Raw genomic sequence first — 23863 nt, 5'->3', positions numbered from 1 at the left:
TTTTGAAATCTGAGAATATGCACAAGAATAGGAGTGCAGAGGTATGCTGTTAAGTCCCTGCCTGGTAAAGGATTGAAAGTGCTGTTAGTTTTCATCCTTCTGTGGGAGGAAGATCTTCAGGATATGTGGTTTTAGCAACCACCTTGGGGATCTGCCAGTAGGAACTAGAAATCTACTAAGTTCCAGTTTACTCGTTAGGAACATCAACTTAAAACAATAGGCTACAGTTAGTAATGCCGAATACTTCTTAAATTTATAGACCCATATAGAATTTCCATATAGTTAACTTAGATAATTGGAGATGATTGTAAATTGATAAAGGCCTGAACTGGGAACATTGACAAGGGAGAAGTAGAATACACTGTGTGGTAGTCATTCTAAGGTAAAATGTTTTTGGATTATGTAATGTATATAGAAAAATATATGTAGAAAAATAGTGTAGTGTTTTGAACTCTGGAATCTTAACTGACAAGGTATGCATCCTGCCTCTGCATATCTGTAGAATGGCAACAAGGACCTTAAGCAGTAGACTGTATTTTAATGAAGTGAGTTAGATTCTATAATATACTTTGCACCATGCTTGACACATATAAATCATCAGTAAAGGTTAGGTGCTGTTATAATGAATTTGTTTTCAGAGACATTCAGTTATCTGTTAGTAATCTTCTCAGATTTTTTTTATTTTTATTTTTTTAAAGAATAGTTAGAAAATGTCCTACTTTCTGCCCTTCCCCCCACAAAGGATTTTCTTAAAGATTATCTTTTCAAAGAAGAAATTTCTAGTCTGTTTGTTTTTGATTCAGGGAAGTTTACAGGGAAATCTGAATTTCCTTCTCTTTTGGAATGGATGAAGGGCGGCCTCATTACCTAATTTGGAAAAGAATGGGAAAGTTGCATTCCCATTGTAAAGTAAAATCTTAAATCAAAATCTGTTTTTTATTTTTTCAAATCAAAAATCTATTTAAATTCAATTTTTATTCCTTGTTTGTTAGTATTAATGAATACAGTGGCAAGAAAACAGACTGACATTAGGGATTTGATTTTTTTAAATAAAAGTAGGTTCTAGGGCATCTACCATAAATTCAAATATACCATAGTCTAGTTTTCTAGAATTTATGATTCTGTTGATATTCAGAAAGATAACACTGGTATTCTGAAAAACCACTCATCTAAGAGATATGGTCTCTTTTGTTATGCTGTTCATTATCAGACTAATTACTAGCACATTTTAAGTTGTTAATAGGTTGGATTTGATCCTTAATCCTCAGTTAATGAGAATTGTATTTCTCAACATTCTTTTAACAAATATTACTATTATATATGCAGCAAGGCATTATGGGAATACAAAATTAGAGGCCTGTTCTGGTTTCCAAACAGGTCACAATCTATGGGTGCCTGGGTGGCTCAGTTGGTAAAGCATCTGCCTTCGGCTCAGGTCATGATCCCAGGGTCCTGGGATTGAGCCCCTCATCAGCTCCCTGTGCAGCAGAGTCTGCCCTTCCCCCTGCTTGAGTTCCCTTTTTTGCTGCCTCTCTTCCTGTCAAATAAAATCTTTAAAAAAAATCGCAATCTATTAAAATATACTGTATATCACAAGCACAGTACTGCCTTATGCATCTTCATGGATTCATAGAATACTGCATTTCAGCTTATTATATGTAAATTTATGGAATATTAGCTGTTATATCACAAAAGGCCATAGAAATCCTCTATTCCAGTTATGATTGTACACACAAGGAAACTGAGGTTTCAGATTAAACCTATATATTATTAAATGGAAAAATTTCTGTACATTATTATACTTTCCTTAAAAATTACAATTTAAATTGGTATGTCTAGTGGTTTATTACCATGAAGTTTGGTATTCATTTCTGAAACACCATCAGAAATTACCTGATAATACATTTTAGAGAATTAATGCTAGCCTATATAATCTTGGCCTGTTTTGTACCAGAGTTGATAATTTTACTAGATATGATAATGCTTTCAGACTACCAAGTAGGGAATTACCTTTTGCAAATATTAGGGTTCACCGATCTTTGTATACTGTCATTTGAAACCAAGGCAGTAGGGCTTGAATATGGATGCATGCATACTTTATAGTAAGGCAAGAGATTCTGGTTAGTAGGAAATTTATCTTAGCCAAGGGTAGTATAGATACCAAATAATATTGAATATAGGAGAATAGGTTTGAGGACTTATCAGTTTTGATAGAAGAGAAAAAAAAAACACCTAGAAATTTGGAGGTGCTTTGTAGGACTGGACATATTTGAATCTGAGACAGTGTTTTAACAGTGTTTGGAAAATTATTGCTCAAGGTTCTTGGGAAAAGTTTGTAAATCACAAATATACTGTATATAGGATTGAAAGTGAATTGACCTGGAGTTTTATTCTGGGATAGCTCCATTATAAGTGCTTGATTTTACACTGTGCAACTTCGAGGTTCTCCATTAGTGGTGCCTGTTGTCCTCTCATGATTATTCACAGTATCCCTTTCACTCTTAAAAGTGTTCTGGTTTACTTGATGTTTTTTTCTCTTCTTTCTTTCTTTCTTTCTTTTTTTTTTTTTGAGTAGACTCCACACCCAGCACTGAGTCCAACGCAGGGCTTGAACTCAACGACCCTGAGATCAAGACCTGAGCTGAGATCAAGAGTCAGATGCTCTACTGACTGAGCCACCGGTCACCCCCAAAGTGTCCTGATTTTCATAATAAATTATGTGGTTGTGTTACCCATAAATGTAGTATCTGCCTTTGGGTACTTAATATGATGAAGGTATATGAAATGTCTTCCTATGTTGGATAATGTGTTTTTTCCTTCAGCTGAGAGATTTATGTTTAGTGGAGTTATGAGAGCATTGGTAAAAAGAGTCTCGTGGGAAGTGTGGGTGATCTCCAGGTTTAAGATGATTTGTAGGCTAGAAAAGAGCTCTGTGTTTTCTGTTCCTGCATCATAAACACAAGATGGGTGGATATGACTTTGCTTGTCTGGGTTAACCTAAATTCTCATTGCTGAAGGAGTTTTGCATTAATGTGTCATTTAAAAAAATATCTGCAGTCGGGCATGTGGGTGGCTCAGTAAGTTGAACATCCGACTCTTGGTTTCGACTCAGGTCATGATCTCATCATGGGTTGTGGGATTGATCTCCGCATCAGGCTCCACACTCAGTGGGGAGTCTGCTTGAAGAGTCTCTCTGCTCCTTCCCCTATTTGAGCATTTGTGTGTGTGTGTGTGTGTGTGTTCACATGTGCTTGCTCTCTCTCTCAAATCTTTAAAAAAACTATGTCTGCAGTCAGGTACTAAATGGAAAGGGCAAGTAAATCTTAGTACATGATTGTTAAGTATTTTTCAGTTGGTATATTTAATTATTTTTAATGGACTTCTTTTTTAGGGCAGTTTGGGTTCATAGCATAGCTAAGAAAAAGTACTGAGAATTAACTGTATATCCCCTGTCCCCACCCACACATACAGTCTTCTCTAGAACACCATTCCTATTGGAGTGGTACATTTGTTACAATTAGTGAACTCACAGTGACCACATTGTCACCCAAAGTCTATAGTTTGCATTAGAGTTCCTTCTCAGTGTTGTACATTCTAAGAGTCTGGGCACATGTAATGATCTGTATCCACCATTATAGTGTCATAGAGAATAGTTTCACAGCCCTAAAATCCTGTTTTCCACCTATTCATTCTTTCTTTCCCTTCCCCTTAGCTCCTGGCAGCTACTTTTTACTATCTCCATAGCTTAGCCTTTGCTAGAATGTCATGTAGTTGGATCACATAATACGTAAGCTTTTCAGATTGGCTTTTTTATTTAGTAATATGCATTTAAGTTTCCTCTGTGTCTTTTTATGGCTTGATTGCTTATTTCTTTTTAACACTGAATAATATTTCATTGTCTGGAGTCTATTTAATTTTAAGAAAGTATTCTTGATAGTCTCTTTCTGAGTAGGCTTAGTAAGTTCCACAGGTAGGATCTTCATTCTTCTAACAGCAGATTGAATGTATGTTAAATTCCCATTTAATGGAGGTGAAATTGTGTGTTGCTTTCAGAATCATTTGCCCTCTGGCTCCCCCTTTACCATTTAAACATAATATCATATTGCCTCTTTTGGAGATGCAACTGAAATTCCAGGAATGAATAGTAACTGTGTAAATTGTTGAGAATTTGGAGAGAAATACAGATCTCCATGAAGTATGTAATACCAAATATTCCTTAGATCCTGTTGTTTAATCCCACCATATAAACAATTATGCCATCATTATGACTTAAGTAGTGGGGAAGCTTGCAATTCCAGTACATGGTCAATATGGTTAATAGGTGGAGTCAAATTTATCTCCTTTCATAACTCATTTTAAGAATTCAGAATAAGGCTCATAGTTTTATTGAACATTCTCAGTTTTTAAATTGAGAGACTGTTGAAGCCTAGGTGGAGGAAGGAAATTCCCCATTCCATGCAGTTGTCAAAGTGGAGACTCTCTTAGTCATTTGCTTAAGTATTACTGTCCTTATTTTCCAAATTCATATCTGGTTAATCTTAATAGAAAGATTGAAGAGATCCGTAAGGTGAGAAAAAGAACATAACGTTTGCAGTACGTCATGGAAACAGGAGCTGCATTCCTGTTGATTTTCTACCCCCCCGCCCCCACATTTACTTCTTCTGTGGCGTACTGGTTTTATTTGTTTCCAGTACTTTGCTGCAGAATTGCAGGGTGAGAGTTGGTTTAGTCTTGGGCATTAGGCTGAGATTCCATAGTTTTTCCTTTTCAAAAATTGAGAAAATTTGGTTGGGATTAAGTATAAGCTTCTTCGCAAGAAAAAAATGTTTCCCAAAATAATCTTTGGAACCAAATGGGTGCTGTTTTTATGAAAGGTTAAGGATTTGTTGTAAAGATGAATAGTATTAGGCACTGTACTCAAAGTCTGATGCTGCTTTGGGAGCTTCTAGTATGGATTCTGGGCCTTGTATCTCAGTCATTAACAGCAAGAACATGAGAAGACCTTTCTTTTAAATCTTCTAAAGCAGAATAATAAATTATTTACCTGACCTTATTGGAAGTGTTGTCCAGATAAAGGAAGGGAATTAATTCCTGTTTTGGTGTATTTTATCCTACCAAAAGTGCATTGCATTCAGTGGTGAATCATTTGGAAAGAAGTGTAATTATGTAGAAAGTTCCATTCTCAGTTCCTTTTTCATCCTCCCTGAGTGATCTCATCTCCTCCCTTGGCTTCAACTTCCATCTAAGCTGATAATTCCCAAGTGCATATTTCCAGCCTCCACCTCTCCTGAATAACAGATCCATATTTTTAACTACCTCTGAACATATTACCAGCATAGCTTATCCTGTATGTGCCTTCAAAGAACTCTCAGTTCATCTTCCTTTATTCCATTTACAGTATCCCTCTTCACTTGTGGTCAACAATTTAAGTTGATTAATTCCCCTAAACATTTCTCAAATCCATCACCTTTTCATCATTTCTGCATCTACAGTTACTTAGTTCAGACTCATTTTTAATTTGGACTATCAGAGGAGTTTTTTAGCTCCTTTCTTCTGATCTGTCCTTCGTACTGCCACCAGTCAGATCGGTCACACTGCTTGTTCTATAGAAATAAGCCCAGGCTGCTTAGCCTGCAGGATGCTTGTCATTCTCCTTAAATTGTGAGGTCTTGAGTTTATAAAGTGTCTCTTTTTTCTGAGTAACATGAGTACTTAGCAAGTGTTTGGTATATAAAAGCACTAAAAAAATGTGGATTTTTTTTTTTTTTTTCTAGCTGTATCTAGAATCATTCTGCCACTTCTCAACCCTGTGCTCATAACTGTTTACTCTGGCCTAGAGCAAGACCGTCTCCTCTCTCCCCACCACTGACAAGGCTAAACTTAGAATTCATGCATAAGTTTTTTATGCATCTGTCAGCCACAGCGAAGTTAGCTATTTCTTACATGTTCCTGTTGTCTTTTGTATACATCTGTTGTGGAAGTAGCCATTGTCACTCGTATTGTATTTTGATTATTTTTCTGTGTCGTCTTCAAGGTTGAGCTCTCTTTTGGAGCAAAGTTATTTTAATTATCCCTGTGTACGGTTTTTAGTAAATAGGCCCTCAAAAAATGGTAAATTGAATTAAAAGCATGCTTACAACTTATAGATTGAGAACTAGAACAAAGACCAGATAAAAGCCATTACGAAGTCATAGTTTATGTGCTGCTGAAGGGAGCATAGATCCTAGTGAGTGATACAGTTTTTTAGCAACCATTTTTGCCACATTTGCTCTTTTGATTATGAATCCGACTCAACTTGTAGAGAGTATTACTTGGTTTCAGAAACATCTGTGTGGCTCTTATGCCCATATTTCCCTTCTATTTGAAAAAGCCAAAAAATTGATCAGTTTCACACTGACATTGTCAAAGTGTTGTCTGTGATCCAACAATACCAGTATCACCTGAGAACTTGTTAGAAATGCACATTCCCAGGCCCTGCTTCAGACCTATTGAATCAGAATCTTGGGATGGGGCCTAGCAGTCTGTGTTTTAACAGATGATTCTGATGCATAATAAGATTTAAGAATAGCTGCTCTAGGATTCTGCCATCTAAGAAAAGTTTTGCTTTTGACATATAATAACAAAGTTTCTAGTGTGGTTTCCACTATAAGCTATTTATGCTTTGGAAATAATTCCTCAGAAGAGAAGACTGGGACTATATTACCTAACATTCTGGGATGTGATTCAAAGATTGAATATCCCTATGTGCAGACTATTTGACTCTGGTTTCTGGGAATGGCTGTTTAAAAGGAGGCGGGTTTCCTACCTCTTTCAGTTAAAATCTCTTCTAGATTATATTCAGACTGTCAGCTTGTACTGCTTATGTTAATGGTCATTCTTATGGGGGATATATGATGATGAAGGAAAGAGATGAGGTCAACCCTCTTGGGTCCCCTCCCTCTTTGGGAGCTTTGTACTGTAGCTCAATAAACTTTGCTTTGCTGCCCACCACCAAAAGAGAGAGAGAGAGATGAATTGTATCATCTTCTAAAGAATGAGCTGAAATATGTTATGTTTAATGTTTAAATCCTGATTGGATTATTGTCAGGGACAGAAAGTGAGTTTGTTATCAAAAGTTATACTGAATCTAGGGGTGCCTAGATTCACGTGGCTCAGTCATTGAGTGTCTCTGACTCTTGGTTTCAGCTCAGGTCATGATCTTAGGGCCCTGAGATCCAGCCCTATGTTGGGCTATGTACTTGATGGGGCGTCTCCTTGAGATTCTGTCTCACCTTCCTCCTGCTTGTGTGCTCGTTCTCTCTCTCTCTCTCGAATAAATAAGTTTTTTTTAAATGTTATATTGAATCTATAGGCAAATGAATTTCACAGAAAAAGTAATTAGTGAAGGTCAGCTTTTCATTAGTAATTATCCATGGCTGTGAGATTGGTTTCTTTAATTGGAGTATTCAGCCTTTCTAGCATATTGATTTCATTTTGCCTTTTGTTGTTGTCATTGTTTTTGAAGATTTTATTTATTTATTTGACAGAAAGAGACACAGTGAGAGAGGGAACACAAGCAAAGCAGGGGGAGTGGAGAAGGGAGAAGGGAGAAGGCAGGAAGCAGCATGCAGGGCATGATCCCAGGACTCTGGGATTATGACCTGAGCCAAAGGCAGACGCTTAACAACTGAGCACCCAGGTGCCCCTATTTTGCTTTTAATAAATCCTAACTGGAGGGTCAGCTGAGGCATGCTCTGTAACTGTTTCCCTCCCAACACACACAAAAAAGTTGGTTTTGGCCTCACAGTTCCATTTGGGTGTAGTTCTAGACTGGCCCATAGCTACTTTGACCATCTACTGGAATGGCAGAATTTGTTTTAAATTTTATTTATTTATTTGACAGAGATAACAGGTAGGCAGAGAAGAGGAAGAAGGCTCCCTGCTGAGCAGAGAGCCCAATTCGGAGCTCTATCCCAGGATCCTGGGATCATGACCTGAGCTGAAGGCAGAAGCTTTAACCCACTGAGCCACCCAGGTGCCCCAGAATAGCAGAGTTTTTATGAGCATTAAATGTATAAGGGTTTTACTCTTTGAAACCAGACCTTTTATTAAGAACACCATTTGAGATATAGCTGATTTTGTATGCGTTTGTCTATTTCCTTTGGATGAGACATCCTTGGTTTTTAATGGCTAGCAAAACTAGCTCTTTTCCTTTGTGTACTAGCAGCTTGAGTACTATTTGTGGAGTTATGTAGATTTCCTAAAGCTTCCTAAAAAACTAGCTTGATAGCTGTTTGTGGCTATTTCGTTTTTTCCCCTTGGTCACATCTTAGTTTTTAAACACTAAGGTTATAGTCATTTTGATATCACAGTCAAAATGAGACCTGATCAGTTATATTCAGCCTCACTTTCTTTGTTCAAGATTAAATTAAAATGCCTCTTTCCTTCTTGGAGTGAGGAGGAAATGTTGTTTGTCTCAAGGAGTGTCTTTAATAATGAAGCTATTTATTTGATGTCTGTAAAAGACTTAAGTGGCCAGGATTTTCTAATAAATAACATGTAAGCAGAGCCTTCAATCTGTTAGAACCCTTTTGAGGACATTCAGGGTCCTAGGCTGGTGTTACTGAGCCCCCTGGAGCATGTTACATATACATGAAATGTAAGAGGGGACCAGAATTCTAAATTTTATTATTAATTGCTGGCAACTCTACCAGATTTAAGGTCACTTTCTATTTGAAACATTCTTAAATTCTTTGAGGCAGTGGTTTTCAGTGCTTTTATTCCTTTGGAATATTGAAAATTTTCCTTTGGAAAATTGAAAAATGAAGAAAAAGTGCAGTAGACAACCCCTCCCCCCATGGGTGAGTCTTAGAACACCCAGAGCTGGTTTAAGTCATCCTTTGTTACAGACTAGAATGCGCGCACAAAATGACCACCTATATTATTACGTTTATAGCTGTATAAGTTGCAAAGTAATTTTCTATACCATTGTTTATGTGAATTTCACCATGACCTTATGAAGGAGTTAGGGATTATTATCCCCAGTTTTCAGATGAGAAGATTGAGGTTGAAGAAGTTGAAGAATTCAACCTAGATGTAAACCGTGCCTCATTTCCCTGAAAGCTGGTCAGTTCTCAGCTTACAAGAAAGATCCTTATTTGTCCACTCATTCAGTAGCAATACAATTGAGACACAGATGTCTAACTTGGAGGCCTGGGACACCCCTGTATTGTAGGCAAAATTTTGTTTGTATTTTCTGGGATGAAAGAAGCCCATGGTTTCTTTTTATCATACTTCTACTTTCTTTCTTTTTTTTTTTTTGTCACTGACTTTTAGACCCATGGATCTAGATAGATGATTATTTAGCCTGTCAATGGTAATTGATAACAGGACTGAATGAAAATCCTTGTTGAAAATTAGTCACATCTGATGCATCCCTTCTTTGTCCTAAAATAATATGTGCATAGAGCTTTATAGTTTATAGAGCTTTCCCACATAAACCACGTGACCTACAACTATCCCATAAAGAAGATAGCATCTTTCCTGTTTGAAGAAACTGCTCAGTGTTAAAAGAATTTAAGGTGTGGAGGTACTGACTCAAAATCTAACACTGTTAGGAAATTAAGCTTAATCTGACATGGTCCAAAATCCTGTAACTACCATTTTATCTTACATTTTGTGAATTTATAGTTTGGCCTGGCCAGTGTTGATTATCTTCCCATATTTCATTGGTAAATAGCTTGATTTGTAATCTGTGGGGTTATTTTTATTTATTTATTTATTTTTTTTTAAGGAGAATCTTATACTGCCTCTTTTGTATTCTCATTACTCTTGGGCTTTCCACAGTGTTCATAATTATCTGATTTGATGGTTTATAACTCTAGTAACATTTCAAATTCCTTGAGTCCACACTGCTACTATCATTCTCCCCATTCTAGTTTCCCTTCTTTTTCTTTGTGTTCTACAGTCTACTTCCATTCTGGTTCTAAATTTATTTTAGAGGTTAATTTTTTGTTGTTTCTTGAAGTTGGATTCTAATTTGGAACTCATTTTGATGTAACATTTCTGCTTCCCAGCCTGTTGTGGGGCAGTGCTGAAAGCTACTGCATGTGGCCTGTTCAGCATTCCTTCTATGGAGACATGTAATAATAGGTAACATTATTGAGTGCTTACTATGTGCCAGGCACTGTTCTAAACTGTGTTATTTCATTTAATCCTTGCAATAACACTATGAGGTTGCTACTACTATTAGCCTCTTTGTACAGATTAGGAGAAGCTCAGAGAGGTTAGGTCACTTGCCTGAGGTCACATAGTTAGTGATTGCACCTCCAGACAATCTGATTTTAGAGTTTGCTGCTTTTAATCACTAAACTACATAGTTTCCTTCAAACTGAATTGTCCTATTTCTCCAAAATAGAAGACGGGCTAAAATGCTGAACAGATACCTTTAGCCATTTGAATGGTACACTTTCTAAATAAAGGGTGGGCCTTGGCATAGAAACTAGTGATGGGGACAGTCCTAAACCTTTGTCATGTCTACCTGATTGAGGTAACTGTGGAAGGAAGGGGTTTAATTTGGGTTTGTAATTGCTGCCATTTCTACCTACAGATCAGACTAATCTGTGAGTGAGATCAGACCCAGATACTTCCTGCTGCAGAAAATGAGGTTATCCCATTTTCATCCACTCCCGGGGCCTCAGGCCTGCCTTACCCTTGATGGTTACACACAGAATAAGTGCATATGGATTTATGACCTAGCTTTGTTGCTAAGGAATAGCGATAATAATTCTTAAGTTAACAGTAAGGATAGGCAAGATGTGGGGCGACTGGGTGGCTCCATCAGCTTAAGCATCGGCCTTCAGCTCAGGTCATGATTCCAGGGGTCTGGGATTGAATCCTGAGTTGGGCTCCCTGCTCAGCAGAGAATCTGCTTCTCCTTTTCTCTTTCCCTCTGTCTCTCCCCAGCTCGTGCTCACTCTCTGTCAAATAAATAAACAAAAATCTTTTTAAAAAAAGGAAAGAAAAAAGGGTAGGCAAGATGTGTACATACAACCTGTATATACAGCCTTATAGCAGTTCATAGTTGTTTAAACAGATTTGAAATACTGTGCCTATCACCACAGTTAGAGATCAGCTTGTCTTGCTCAGTCTTTCTTCTTTTTGATGTATATGATATGAGAGTGTGTTTGAGGGTAAGATGGGGGAGAGAAATGCTCTTTTCTCCTTGGCTGTCATTTTCTCTTTATTATGTGGCATGAAGGAGTCAGCGGCATGAGCTACTCACAGGGAATTAGTAGTAAACAAGGGCTTGAAGGAACAGCTGTTTAAAAAAATACATAAAAGTTGACAAAAGCAGGTTAGATTTAAAAGCCTGGCCTTGGCAGTAGTCAGCTGAGAGAGAGAGAGAGAGAGGGAGAGAAGTTAGTCTTATTACCTGTTCAGAGATTGCCCTGGAGGTAAGTGAGAATTTTAGCTGTAAAAATCAGTGGTGGTCTCAGGTCCTATGTGGGACTAGGTTAGCTTTTTTGCTTCCTTAGGGCATACGTAAAAGCAGTTTTCTTGGGATTGGGCTCAACTTGCTCTTCTGTGTTCCCTTTTTCTTCTCACCCGCTGCTACATATCTACACATCCAGTTTTTCTGCCAGAGAGCTCCTCCTTTTCTCCGGCTGCTAGCCCCAGCTGTCATCTTCGCTTCCCATCCCCCATCCCCAGTTATGCAATTTTACATTACTGCTTTCCTGGTTTTACTGTCTTCATTTTTTTATACTGTGCTTGCTGTCCTCCTCCAACCCCAGCTTCTATTCTCTCCCTTCCCCCAAACCTGTGACCACCTCTCAGCTTCCTTTATCAGTGTTGAACTGAATCCGCTTTGTTAGTCCTTCCTCAAACTTGTTTGAGATCTGAGCCCCATTATATGTTACAGTGTGAAGAGATGATGGTGGGTAAGGGGTTTTTCAGAAATTTTGGCTTTTTCCAAAATACTGGATGGGCTTTGACTTGGAGATCAAACGGATGGTTCTGCTGCCCTCCTAACTTCAGGCAGTTGTGTCCTTTAATGTTGAGCGCACATACTAGATTGAAAGCCCTTGGTGGTGAAAGGCAGGGCAGAGTGAGTCAGGCTCTGAGCTGTCTGCCTCCTCCTGCTGCTGCTGCTGCAAGCTGGTTCTTCTCTTCTCCTGAATTGGAGCTAATTTGGGATGGATAATGAGGTAGATGGTTGCTAATAACTTTCCTTTGCTAATTGTGATTTCATGATACTGTGTAGAGGTTTTTGTTTTTTTCTTTTCCCTGCTGCTAGGAGGGGAAATAGGTCTGTTTTCATGGATTTTTGATGCATGTTCAGCTATCAAGGAATCCTGTGCTTGGTTTCGTTAGAGGCAGTACAGCTTAATGGAAAGAACAGCAGACTAAGTGCTGAAGACCTATGTCTGGTCCCATCTCTGCTCAGGATTAGCTACCTAAGCAGTCATGAAATTCTCCCTGCGCCTGCCCTGTAGACCTTGTGAAACTATGTGAATGAAATGGCGATATGATGCATGTGGAAGCACTTTGTAAACTTTCAGTTCTTATAAAAACTTTAGGTACTGCCCTTTATTAATTTTCCCACTGACCACAGTATCAGAGAAATGCATCTAATGTCTTTAAACTCTTCCCTCCTATGAAGCCAGCCTTCTCAAGAGCAGGTGATGAAATCATCAGAACTAGGGGGCAGTCTTACTTCTGAACCATCTTTTCTTTTTTTTTCTCACTTTCCCCCTCTGTACCCCACTCCCCATGCCCCACACTTGCTTGGGGAACTCTGATCCTGTGCTTCTCTGTCTCCATTCTTTACTAGAATTACAATTTTAAGCAGTTAGTGATCACACTGTGCCGCACATTCCAATGGACAGGTCCTTGCTTTTTGTAGTCTGCAATTATTATTGTAATTATGTAAATTATGTAAAATTAATTATTAATTACATTTAAGTGGTGACAAAAAATATCTTTAACTTTTAAATAACTACAAAAACCTTTTTCTATTTTAGTAAGGGATATTGACCACACTTGTGGGAAGTATTAGGAGACCATGCTTTGGCTTTGGACACACCTGGATTTCAGGCCAGAGTCTTTCACTGTTAGCTTGTGACTCTGGGCAAATTACTTAACTTTTTAGGGCCTTAGTTTCCATCTTTAAGGGTGTTATGTTGGCACCTATCTTATAGGACTGTTGTGAGGATTAAATGAGGTAATATAAAGTGCTTATCACATTGTCTAACACATAACTTGTACTTAGAAAATGTTACCTGTTGGTGCACATGGCTAATAATAAATAATAACAGCTTTCAAAGAGCACATGGATAGACGTCTGTTGTTAGTGTTTTAAGGGATTTAAAATCTTGTTTTCATATAAGTTTGTTTAAATATACATCATATAGTTTACTAATTCAGAAAGTATTTTTTTTTACTTAGTCCCATTTTCCTATATGCAGGTAGAAAATTAAACTAAATCAGATTAGCATTCTTTCCTCCTTAGTAGTGAGTCTTGCCCAGCGGTGCAGTGTCAGGTTGGGTGACTTGCTTGGTTCCATGCAGTGGGAATTGTGTTCAGGCTGTTTCTCAGCTACCTTTGAATTGTGTAGTGTTGGGATTAGAGATTATACTGGAATTGGATGGGTTTTTGGGGTTCTGGACATACTTGCAGGCATTCCTTTTATATTAGCATAATCAGTAGATTGATAAAGAGGCTTAAATGTCACCCTGTGGGTTCAGAAGGGGAAAAGTACAAACCCACCAACAGATTTCTAGAGCATGATTAAGTAGATGGTCTCTGACTCACTGTGGTTCAACTTAAAACTTTTCAACTTTTTGATGGTGCAAAAGTGATACCTATTCAGTAGACACCATATTTTGAATTTTGATCTTTTCCCAGGCTAGCAGTCTGCAGTCCCTGCCTCCCTCATGGTGGTGGACAGCAGCGGCGAGCTGCAGCTCCCAGTCAGCCATGTTGTCACGAGGGTAAACAATTGATACACTTCAAACCATTCTGGACTCATACAGCCATTCTGTTTTTCATTCTCCATGCAGCATTCAATAAATTATGAGATATTCAACACTTACAAAGTGTAGATGTTTTGTTATATAATTTGCCCAACTGTAGGCCTGTGTTGTGTAAGTGTTCTGAGCACAGTTAAGGTAGGATAGACTAAGCTGTGATGTTCTGTAGGTTAGGTGTATTAAATGCATTTTCGACTTTAGAAAATTTCAACATACAATGGCTTTATCAAGATGTAACCCTATAAGTCAAGGACAGTCTGTGCATAATCAGTGTTTGAGAAGACATAAACTCCCCCAGCTCACAGAAAATGTGAGAATAAGAGCACTTGTAATTTACACTTAATGGTTGAGAGTGTGATTAAAACAGAGTACTACTCTTTACTGCTTCCTAGGGATTTATTGATAACCAGTTTTCCATGATGATTAAACCAGTGGTAAAATGAATGACCAGCTTCCTTTACCTGTCCTTCTGTGTTAGTTGGCTTTGACTTTAATGAGTGGGTGGGTGGCAGTTTGTGAAATTAAGACATGGTTCCTTTAGTACCACTTTACTTGGTATTGAGATCGCCTTTTCATTGCTGGGGATTGGTGTCTCCTTTCTAAAATTCTGGAACTTAGGGTGCCTCCTTAGCGCAGTAGGCAGCGCGTCAGTCTCACAAAATTCTGGAACTTCCCCTGCATCTGAGAGTGACATCTTGTTGCCTTCTTGGGGTCTCTGATAGGTGGTTCCTTACAAGGAACTGACCCGATCTGAAGAAGTAGTTTAGAATAGCATTTTCAAGGCAAAACTTTAATCTAAGGCTGTTAATTATAGTATTCCTATCCTCCCCAGATACTCAGTGTTTTATGAATTGAAAGATTAGTATGAATTTGGAGGTCTTGGCCTCTACTTAAGTAAGTATAGTACCTCTCTTAGAGTTCTTAGGTTTGTGGGATGGAGTTTATTTCCAAAGGCAATTACTTCTGTGGATATAAACAGAAAATTTTCCACTTAGTAACCTCCCATTTTCAGCCAGCTCCTTTACATCCTTGGCTTCTGGACTGTAGGAAAACTGTTCCATTTAATTTATACATTTCCTTTGGAATATTTTTAATCTGATGTTGATAGATCCTGGCCCCACTCTGCTCACTACAGAGGGGCCAGCTAGGTCCCCAGGGAAACTGACCAGCTCCTCTTGCCTTGTACCTTGGGATACTGCCCGAATTGGTAGAGATGCTGATGAACCCTAGGTGGAATAAATGGGTGAGAGAGAGTATGCTTGCACTGTCATTTAGTTTATTATGGACCCTACTCCCAAGTTCTTCAATTAAATCTGGATTTTCTACTCTCTTTCTGCCATTGCCACTTTGTCTTATGGGAGAGTATGCTAAAGGTTACATAAACTTTAATTCCTGAATAGTGCCTGGCAACGTTGTTGAGGCCTAGCCTTCACCATAGAATTTAATTCATCATTACATATTTCTTATTCTTTATGAGCTGGCCTCTGGGAACTAGGCAAGTAAACTATGTAGACAGAGCCTGTCAAGTACCATGGTTATTTTTAAGACTGACTTTTCAGGAGAGTTCTTCAGTTGTATGAACTTCAGGATTGTGGAAGACATAGTCCCTCTGTTGGCAATTAGTTGGATTGCTGTTACTGTTGGTTCCACCGCCGAGCTGACACCCTTAGTAATTCGCACTCTGAAGTACAGACTGTCTTGTTTTCCTGGGCCTGAAGGTCTGCATTCAGGTAGAGGTTACCTAGTCACAGCTAGCTGGGCCCTTTGTTTGCCAGAGACCCAGGGAAGAATAGGATGTGGGGGGAAGGCCATCCTGAACTCAGCATGGAGTCCTGCACAAGAGAGAAATATGCTACCTTTTCAGTTGAAATTTGGACTTTGATTCCCAGGAGAAGGTGTCATTAGGTCAGTTGGTATTTCTTGTTGAGGCCCACTAAAGACATTCCATCTCTAACAAAGTGTTCCCCCATCCAAAAGAGAGATCCTGACTTGGCATATTGAATTACTGCTGCTTGTGATTATCTTTCATCACTTGCCTGAATTTGGAAAGGTAATGGTTTGTGCTCTAAGGAAAAAGACTCTTCCCTGAGACCCGAGGCTTTCTCATTCCTACCAACTGGGCCCATTGCTAAAACGCTTTCCAGTGGGCTTGCTTCTGCCTGGCTAGCACCTGGGCCGCCCCAGCTTGTAATTAGCCTGCCTTTGCTTCATAAGCTTCCCAGGGTGGTTCTTCTTCTAAAAGCTTGTATGAAATGCTATTTACTGTCTCTTTATAGTTTAAAAATGAATCCTTTTTGTTCTTTGCAACTCATTTGCTTTTTTCTTTTCTTTTCTTTAAATTACTATTAACACCTGTTGATTCTTTTTTTTTTCTGATTGGCCTGTCACTGCATTCCTGCTCCCCCTCCCTCTAGCTGGGTTTGTCAAGTCGCCCATGTCAGAAACTAAGCTCACTGGGGACGCCTTTGAGCTGTACTGTGACGTGGTCGGGAGCCCCACGCCAGAGATCCAGTGGTGGTACGCAGAAGTCAACCGGGCAGAGTCTTTCAGACAGCTGTGGGACGGTGCTCGGAAGCGCCGTGTCACCGTAAACACCGCCTACGGGTCAAACGGCGTAAGTGTGCTGAGAATAACCCGGCTCACCTTGGAGGACTCTGGGACTTACGAGTGCAGGGCCAGCAACGACCCCAAGAGGAATGACTTGAGGCAAAACCCCTCCATAACATGGATTCGAGCCCAGGCCACCATAAGCGTCCTTCAGAGTGAGTCCAGCACCCTACAGTAGTAGTACTGTAGTCATTAGAGGTGGCCCGATGACCCTTCCCTTCTGCTTCCCTTCCCTCTTCCCCAGTATGATCGCTCACCCCACCCCTTGTCTTCGTTTTTTCAAACCCATGACCCTTCTGGTTGTAGTGTATGAAAATATCTGTGGCAACATTTTTTTTTTTTTCCCTTTGCCATTCTCTCTACCTCCCTCATCCCCCATCCCTTCTCTGTGTCTTTCTCCTCAGGAACAAAGAACTTGGGGAAATCCGTGCCTGTCCAAAATCATCTGCAATGGGAAGAGGTGGGGAGGGAGAACTGGGGGGCTCAAAAACCACTTAAACTCACAAAACCAGGCAGTTAAACCAGGGTAGTATTGAACTGTTTCTTTCCCTCCCCTTTAATTTTGTAGTAGGTTTCCTGCTATCCTTTTGCTGATTTGTTCTCTGGTGCCTTTTTATTTTTGTTTCTCTCCCCAATCTAACTACTTTTTATTTTTTCTGTTCATCTGTTTGAAGCTCTCTGAGTAGCTGCCTTCACCTCTATGGTTTTAAGTTTGTGTCTGCCCAGCTTCTTCCCTCACTGTGACTTGGTGTCATCCTGTTCTGTGATGGGAATGTCGCCATGGGTGCGGTGTGGTGGTGTGTTTTGGTTGTTGGGTGGCATGTAAGCTTGAGTATTTCCATAGTTCCAGCTCTTTCTTTTCTAAAACAGTGGCACGTGCTTCTCTGATAACAGCCCTCCACTACAGCAGTACACTCCTTTACTGGTCCTGCCCATCCAGTCTCCTGCTCTCTTAAAAGCAGCAGCCTGATATTTTTTCCATATGTCTTGCTGGTAGGCACCAGGTGACACTAAACTGCAAAGTATTTTTTTTTAAACCCCATCTTGCTTGTTTCAAAGTCAGATTTGCATCTGCTTCCTGTTCACAGATAGTTTGACTCTGATGACTGACTGTGGGCATGGTGCTCCTATCCCAGAGATTGGCAACCCCAGAACTAGCTTGGAAGCCATTCACACTGGCCTTCTCTTGTGTTTTGAAAAAAGAAGAAACTAAATTGCAACTAAGTGAGGAGGGGGAGCTAAGTGGCTGGCTCAGAGTTCTCTTCCTCTGTTGTAGCAGGTGCAAGTGAGACATTAGACACAGGAGCTCTTGTGGCCACCTCTCTTTCGGAAAAGTGTCTTGCTACTTGTACAGTGGGAAGAAGAGGGGGGAGAAGTCTCCAGTGAGCTAGTGCTCCTGGCTGGGAAGAGTTAGTTCTAGCCCCACATCTGACCTGATTATAACTGAGGGAGCATACTTTACTTAATGGAAAGATCCTTTGGGTTTTCGCCTTCTCTTCAAGAACTCAGACTTACAGCCAGTACTGGCTTAAGGAACTGATTGATTTAGAAGGAGTAAGTAAAAATAGTAAAAACACATTTATGAGGAATTTAGCAATAACACAGGAAATAATAGGACATGGGCCCTGAATCTATATACTTTATGGAAGACAGCAGGTTAGTTGTTTGTTTTTTATAGTATCTTAGAAGATGCTTATGAAGAGGAGAGAGGAGAGGCTGCTGCAGCTGGCACTGTTTAATCAGAGAACCTGCTTCTGGAAAGGGGAAAAGAAAACCTGTCTATGTGAAAATGGGGAATATTAACCCAGCAATTTTCCTTTTTATTTAACAGTTTTTCCCTTGCACGCTTCCTTCTCCTGCCCCCCTGCTCCTTTCCTTATAAAAGCAGAAATACCCAATGGCCACAAAGATCTACAGAAGTTTGTAGGCGTGGACTGGGCTGGGCATATGGTACTTGTACTTCCAGGAGCTTGACTCAAATAGACTCAGAGGTCAACGGTCATGCCTTGGGGCCAGAAGAGGATGAGTCTTTGGGGGTACTTACCTACCAATCCTGAGAATACATAACATTTCCCCAGTTTACTTGGAAATAAACTTCCTAACTTAGAAGTGTCTCATGTGGTTAAACCAAACCCTGGCCAGTTCACTCTCATCCCAGACTTCCCCATCAATTAGTTAACCCTCGTTAACTTTTGGAGAGCCAAGCTGCTGCTGCTACCTCTAAAAAACACCTGGAATTCACTCTAATTGGATTGTTTTGTGGTTTTAACATCCCAAGGACATCTGCCTCCAGGAGGAGGTTGAAGTCTTCTAAGGATGACATTTAAAAAAATTTGAGACAGACCAGGGTTGGGGGGTGGGGAGGGCCCACAAGTGGGGAGGCAGGTTGGAGAGAGAGGGAGAAGCAGACTCCCTGCTGAGCAGGGAGCCCAAGGTGGGGCTCGATTCCAGGACCCTGAGATCATGACCTGAGCTGAAGGCAGACACTAATCGACTGAGCCATCCAGGTGCCCCTAACGATGACTTCTTGACAGTACTTCCCCCAAAGCTCCTTGAGTAAGGTAAGGCAGGCAGAGAAATATGCCCAGTTTTTAGGGAATCTCCCTGGCCATAGTATGTTGTTTTATACATGAGTGATGGTGAGGGTAAGGGTCTCCCACCCACTGTTTCTAAATAGGAGTCAGTGGCAGGTAAATGTTTTTGGGCTTCTCCTAAATGTACTTCTCTCCTGGACTTTCATGTGCAATGCTAAGCCACAGGAAGAAAAGCTTCACCTTCATCCTGGTGCTGAATGCAGATGTGGCACCCTGGCCAAGGAGCTTGGTTTAGTACTGGTTTCCATATGCCGCAGTTATCAGAGGGAGGCTACCCTACTCCACAGCCCTCCTGTGATGCAGAATCCTGTGTAAACCTATTTAAATTATCCACTTGCTCCCAGCTGACTCTCTCCTGGATCTTTAACACATAATGGGAAAAGTGCTTTCCTTTGCCTTCCAAGAATTCTTGGCAGAAAGTCTGCAGGTTGCTTTCATCACCTTCTTGATCTCCCTGAGCTGCAGTGGGCATTTGCATCATCACAGGTAAGAGTAGCACTTACTTTGGCCTCCTTGTGTTGAAACATCTAGAAGCTCTTGGCCTCATCCTCCGAGTTTACCCTTTCTCAGTGCAGTCTGAGAAGAACCAGAAGGAGAATCCCGTATGGGTCAGAAAAGAAAATTGGATAATAAAAATTTAGTAAAAACCTATAAGTATGTTTGGGTTTTAATGTTGCCTTTATATTTTTAATTTCTGTGGAGTACTGGTTCTCTCTTTTGTTTTTGCTTGGTTTTGATTTTTCTTGGAATTGTGGTGCTTTCTGCTGATGGTGTGTGTGCGCCTTCCATTGCAGGGTTCGCAGCCGTTCCACTCGACTTAAGGCCCAGGGATTTGGCTTCTGTCCAGTGTGTTTTGGAAACCTTGGGACACCACTGCTCTAACGTGTTTACATGCATCTGCTTCTGTCTTAGTGGCTGCTATGCCTCCATTATCTGTACATAGAGACCCTGTTTGATGTTACCAGTAAGGACCAGTGCTGAATGGAAGATAACCACTATCCCTTTGCCAGAGTTGGAAAATAGTGAGAACCCATTTAATTAACAGACTTAAGGATTTGCTTTATTTGTCAGTTTCCTTTGATATGAGCTCTATAGTCAGAAATGTTGCATTGATTAGGAGGTCCTTGGGCATTCTATTTTTCAAGTGTCCCATGACTTCTCCATTCTGTCTGCCTCCCTGCACAGGGAACAAAGCTTAGCTCCAGTGGAGGGAGAGACCTCTGTCCTCAAGAGTTGAGTCAGAACTATATTGTATGGTGTCAGATTGATGCTACAGAGTTGCCAGGTACAGGGAAATGGGAAGTTAGTTAAGAATTTCTGAAAAACAATTGGAAAAAGAGTAAGAGAGGAAATACCTCGAATTGTGGTTGGGAAAAGTTTAGACTTGATCCGAAAATGTCCGACCAAAAGTAGAGTAACAGCTAAGCTTGGGAAAAGGTTAGAGAGAAGTAACAATAACAAAAAGACAACAAACATCTTAACTTTAATATAATGGTGGAATTCAAAGGGCTTTAAGGATGAACCTTCCAGGAATGATAGTGTGTTTCTGCTCAGTGTGTTCTAATATTTGATTCAAGTAGGTTTTAGAATAATGACCCCAGGTTATCAGCCCAGGAGATGAAGTATGTAACTTGCCATAGGGCATAAAGTGTGTTTGGGGTGGGTTGGGGTTTGGAAGTGGGGGAGGAAACAGAGATAGAGAATTCAGTCAGATGTGTGTTCTAGGCCCAGCATTGCTACTAATAATAATTATGGCCTTGCACAAGTCATTTTCCATTTCTGGCTCTTAAAGAGTGGGGATTCAGTGAACTCTAAGGGCCTTTTAGCTCTAAAATGCTAGGAAGCCATGATACCAACACATATCGCATTCTAGTTACATTATCTGCACAGTGGAATGTGTTTTACTTAGCAATTCTGAAAAAGTTTTATTTTGGGAATAAATATGGGCTGGAGAGAAGAAATATGATGGTTCCTTAAGAATTTTCCCTTGGCAAATTTTTGGAAAAATGCAACAGACTTCTGGCAGGAAATTTGCTGTTAGGATTGACACTGTCTTTTTCTGCATAATTAATGACCATGGCTGGTTTGCCATAGGTTTATAAGAATTTAATGTGGGAAAAGCCATACATGTATTATCTAATTATAGCTGTTACTGTTCCAAGGCCTAGTAACTCCATAGGGAGTTTATTAGTTACATAAATGATACTGCCTTTGTCTTCAGAACTGCAAGGTGGAGCCTGGTTTTCTAATTGAAGCTGAATTGGTTGGCGGTTCTTAAATCATAAAATGGTGGTGTTAAAAGTGTAAGTGGATTGTTCCCAGGACAAGTACCCATAATACTCCCATTCTTTTCACGTCTAGGCCAACTGGTCTTCAGGCTGTTGTCTGCGCTAGTGGTCATTTGCTTATAATCATTGTTTTTCCTTTTTTGACTTCCTCCAAAGTGGTAAAGTGAAACTCCTCATGTGGTCCTGTCTGCCCTCCCTCTTCTTCTAGTCTCCCCATCCTACCCCATCTGATTCTCAGGCCAGGGCTACAGAGAATGGAAGGCTATGGCGTCCTATCACTGTGCACTCTTATTACAGAGCCAAGGATTGTCACCAGTGAAGAGGTCATTCTTCGAGACAGCCCTGTTCTCCCCGTCACCCTGCAGTGTAACCTCACCTCCAACTCTCACACCCTTACATACAGCTACTGGACAAAGAATGGGGTTGAACTGACTGCCACTCGCAAGAATGCCAGCAACATGGAATACAGGTGAGAGGGACTACCAGCTCCTCGGAAGATGGGAGGGAGCACTGCTGAGCTTACTATGGACATGCATAATCCACAATTATGTTATGTGGGAGACATGTAAGATATAGATGGCCCTTCTCCGAGAGTCTAACCCAGTATATCTGGGGTGAGACCCAGGGATCTATTAAAGATTTCCAGAGGATTCTGATGAATAGCTAGGTTTGAGAGTCATAGATGTTCCCCTCACTGTGATAATAGAGAAACAGAGAGCGTAGGGAGCGCTTTGCCTCAGAGGAATGGTGCTAGTCAGTAAGAAAGTCATAATTAGAATGCAGATCTCTTGACTTAATCCCGTGGTTTGAGGAATCAGATTGAAATCTACTTTAGGACTCTTAAAGCAAGAGCACCCTAAGTGATTTTTCCACTGAGTAGATTTCCTAGTGAGTTACCTTTTAGGAGTAGTTAAATAGGACCAGAACCTAATCAAGACCAGTAGATACAGGGCTCTTTAATGATCTGGAATAAGGTAATTCCAGTAACCAGGAAATATCATTTAATGAAAGGGATATATTTGCTGGCTGAAGCTACCCTGGCACCCAAAGATTTGGTGCTTTTTTGGAATAGCTAGAGCACATGGCACCTCACCTTTCAGAATAGTTTGTGGTTGAAAACTAATCTGGAAAAGGATCAGCTCATCCTGTTTGTCAGCTTGATGTAGTGCAAAGAAAGAGTGCAGTGGAATGAAACCAGGAAAACCTGCGTGCCCAGGAGTAGCAAGGACATTCTGCAGTATTTTGCAAGATTGAGATCTTTTCATACTTATTTGATTGACTCACGTTAAGGATCCTCCTCCTTTTTTCAAGTAAAGAAACTGAAACTCAAAGAGTAATGACTCTTAACTGTTTTCAAGGCCAAATATTACAGCTAGTAAATTTCAGAAGCAAGGCTAGGTTTGGGCTCTTCTGACTTTTATAGAACCTAGGTCCCCCCCCCCCCGTTTTAACATACCATTTTTAGTGTCAAGTTAATCTGTCTCTACTGTAGTTTCTTCTGATATTAAGTTGGAAATACAGCCTCAGCTATATTCTCATAGTTCAGAAAAGGTTAATCACATAGAACTATTGGGTGGAATGAAAGGCATATATTCTTGATCAGTTTGTTAGTTTTACAAGTTTGTATTTTTATATTAACTCTTTGAAGGTACCAGACATCCAGTTGTGTTTCTCCTAGGTCCTGTACTATGTCACCTATAGGGCTTTGAACTGTCACTTTATAAATTTGAGCTTGACTTTATCTTCTTCCTTCTTTCTTCCTTTTTTCTGGTCAGCTTATTTGCAGCTCTCCAGGGTGTTCTGCGTTATCAGAGTTTTTCAGTGTTCTCCCACATTTTGTGAAGTAACAGCTGAGTCCCTTGAACCACCTATTAAGTCAGCTATGGAGCCGGTCTTAGACCCTGCACCTGCTCACTCGAGGGGATGTTTTCCATTTGATTCAGTTGCTTCCCAATAGCTAGTTGAAGGGAATGTTATGTAGGCAATTTTGAGCCCTAGGCATGGGCTCAAGCCTTGGAGTCATCTTTCTAAGTCTTTTCAAGGAACTTTTAAAGTTAGTCTGAGCCCTAAGGGTACAGCTGCCTTTCCTCCTTGAAACTCTGGAACATTTGTTAAAAGCAGCTGACTTGTCTGTTTTCCCTATTGGGAGCATATTGATTTAAGAAGAGCTACTTGTATCAAATTTAGAAGACTCTTGGCTGTTCCTCTTAGAATATTATGCTGCAGTGGGTATGCTGAGACAGTCCTAGGGAGAGGCTGTGTCTCTCCTCATCCATATTCTGTTAACCCCGTTTCTTTTTTGGGATTAACAGTAACATGGATACATATATTAGGCTAGTCAGTGGTCAAGGTTAGGGGTTT

At 40.1% G+C, this 23863-nt stretch overlaps 1 protein-coding gene across 2 annotated transcripts in view; it reads left to right on the top strand.

The window, feature by feature from the left end:
* The window catches only part of NPTN (neuroplastin), a 69326-nt gene that overhangs the window by 17852 nt on the left and 27611 nt on the right, over positions 1 to 23863 (top strand). For both annotated transcript variants that reach the window (XM_044231797.1, XM_044231796.1), the window contains exons 2-3: positions 16428 to 16775; positions 21800 to 21971. In XM_044231797.1, the coding sequence (XP_044087732.1) occupies positions 16428 to 16775; positions 21800 to 21971 (520 nt within the window). The remainder of the gene's footprint in view (positions 1 to 16427; positions 16776 to 21799; positions 21972 to 23863) is intronic.

The sequence above is a fragment of the Neovison vison genome, chromosome 13 (assembly GCF_020171115.1).
Source record: "Neovison vison isolate M4711 chromosome 13, ASM_NN_V1, whole genome shotgun sequence".
NCBI lineage: Eukaryota > Metazoa > Chordata > Mammalia > Carnivora > Mustelidae > Neogale > Neogale vison.
The sequence above is the reverse complement of the archived record's forward strand: the minus strand, read 5'-3'. Positions and strand labels throughout refer to the sequence as shown.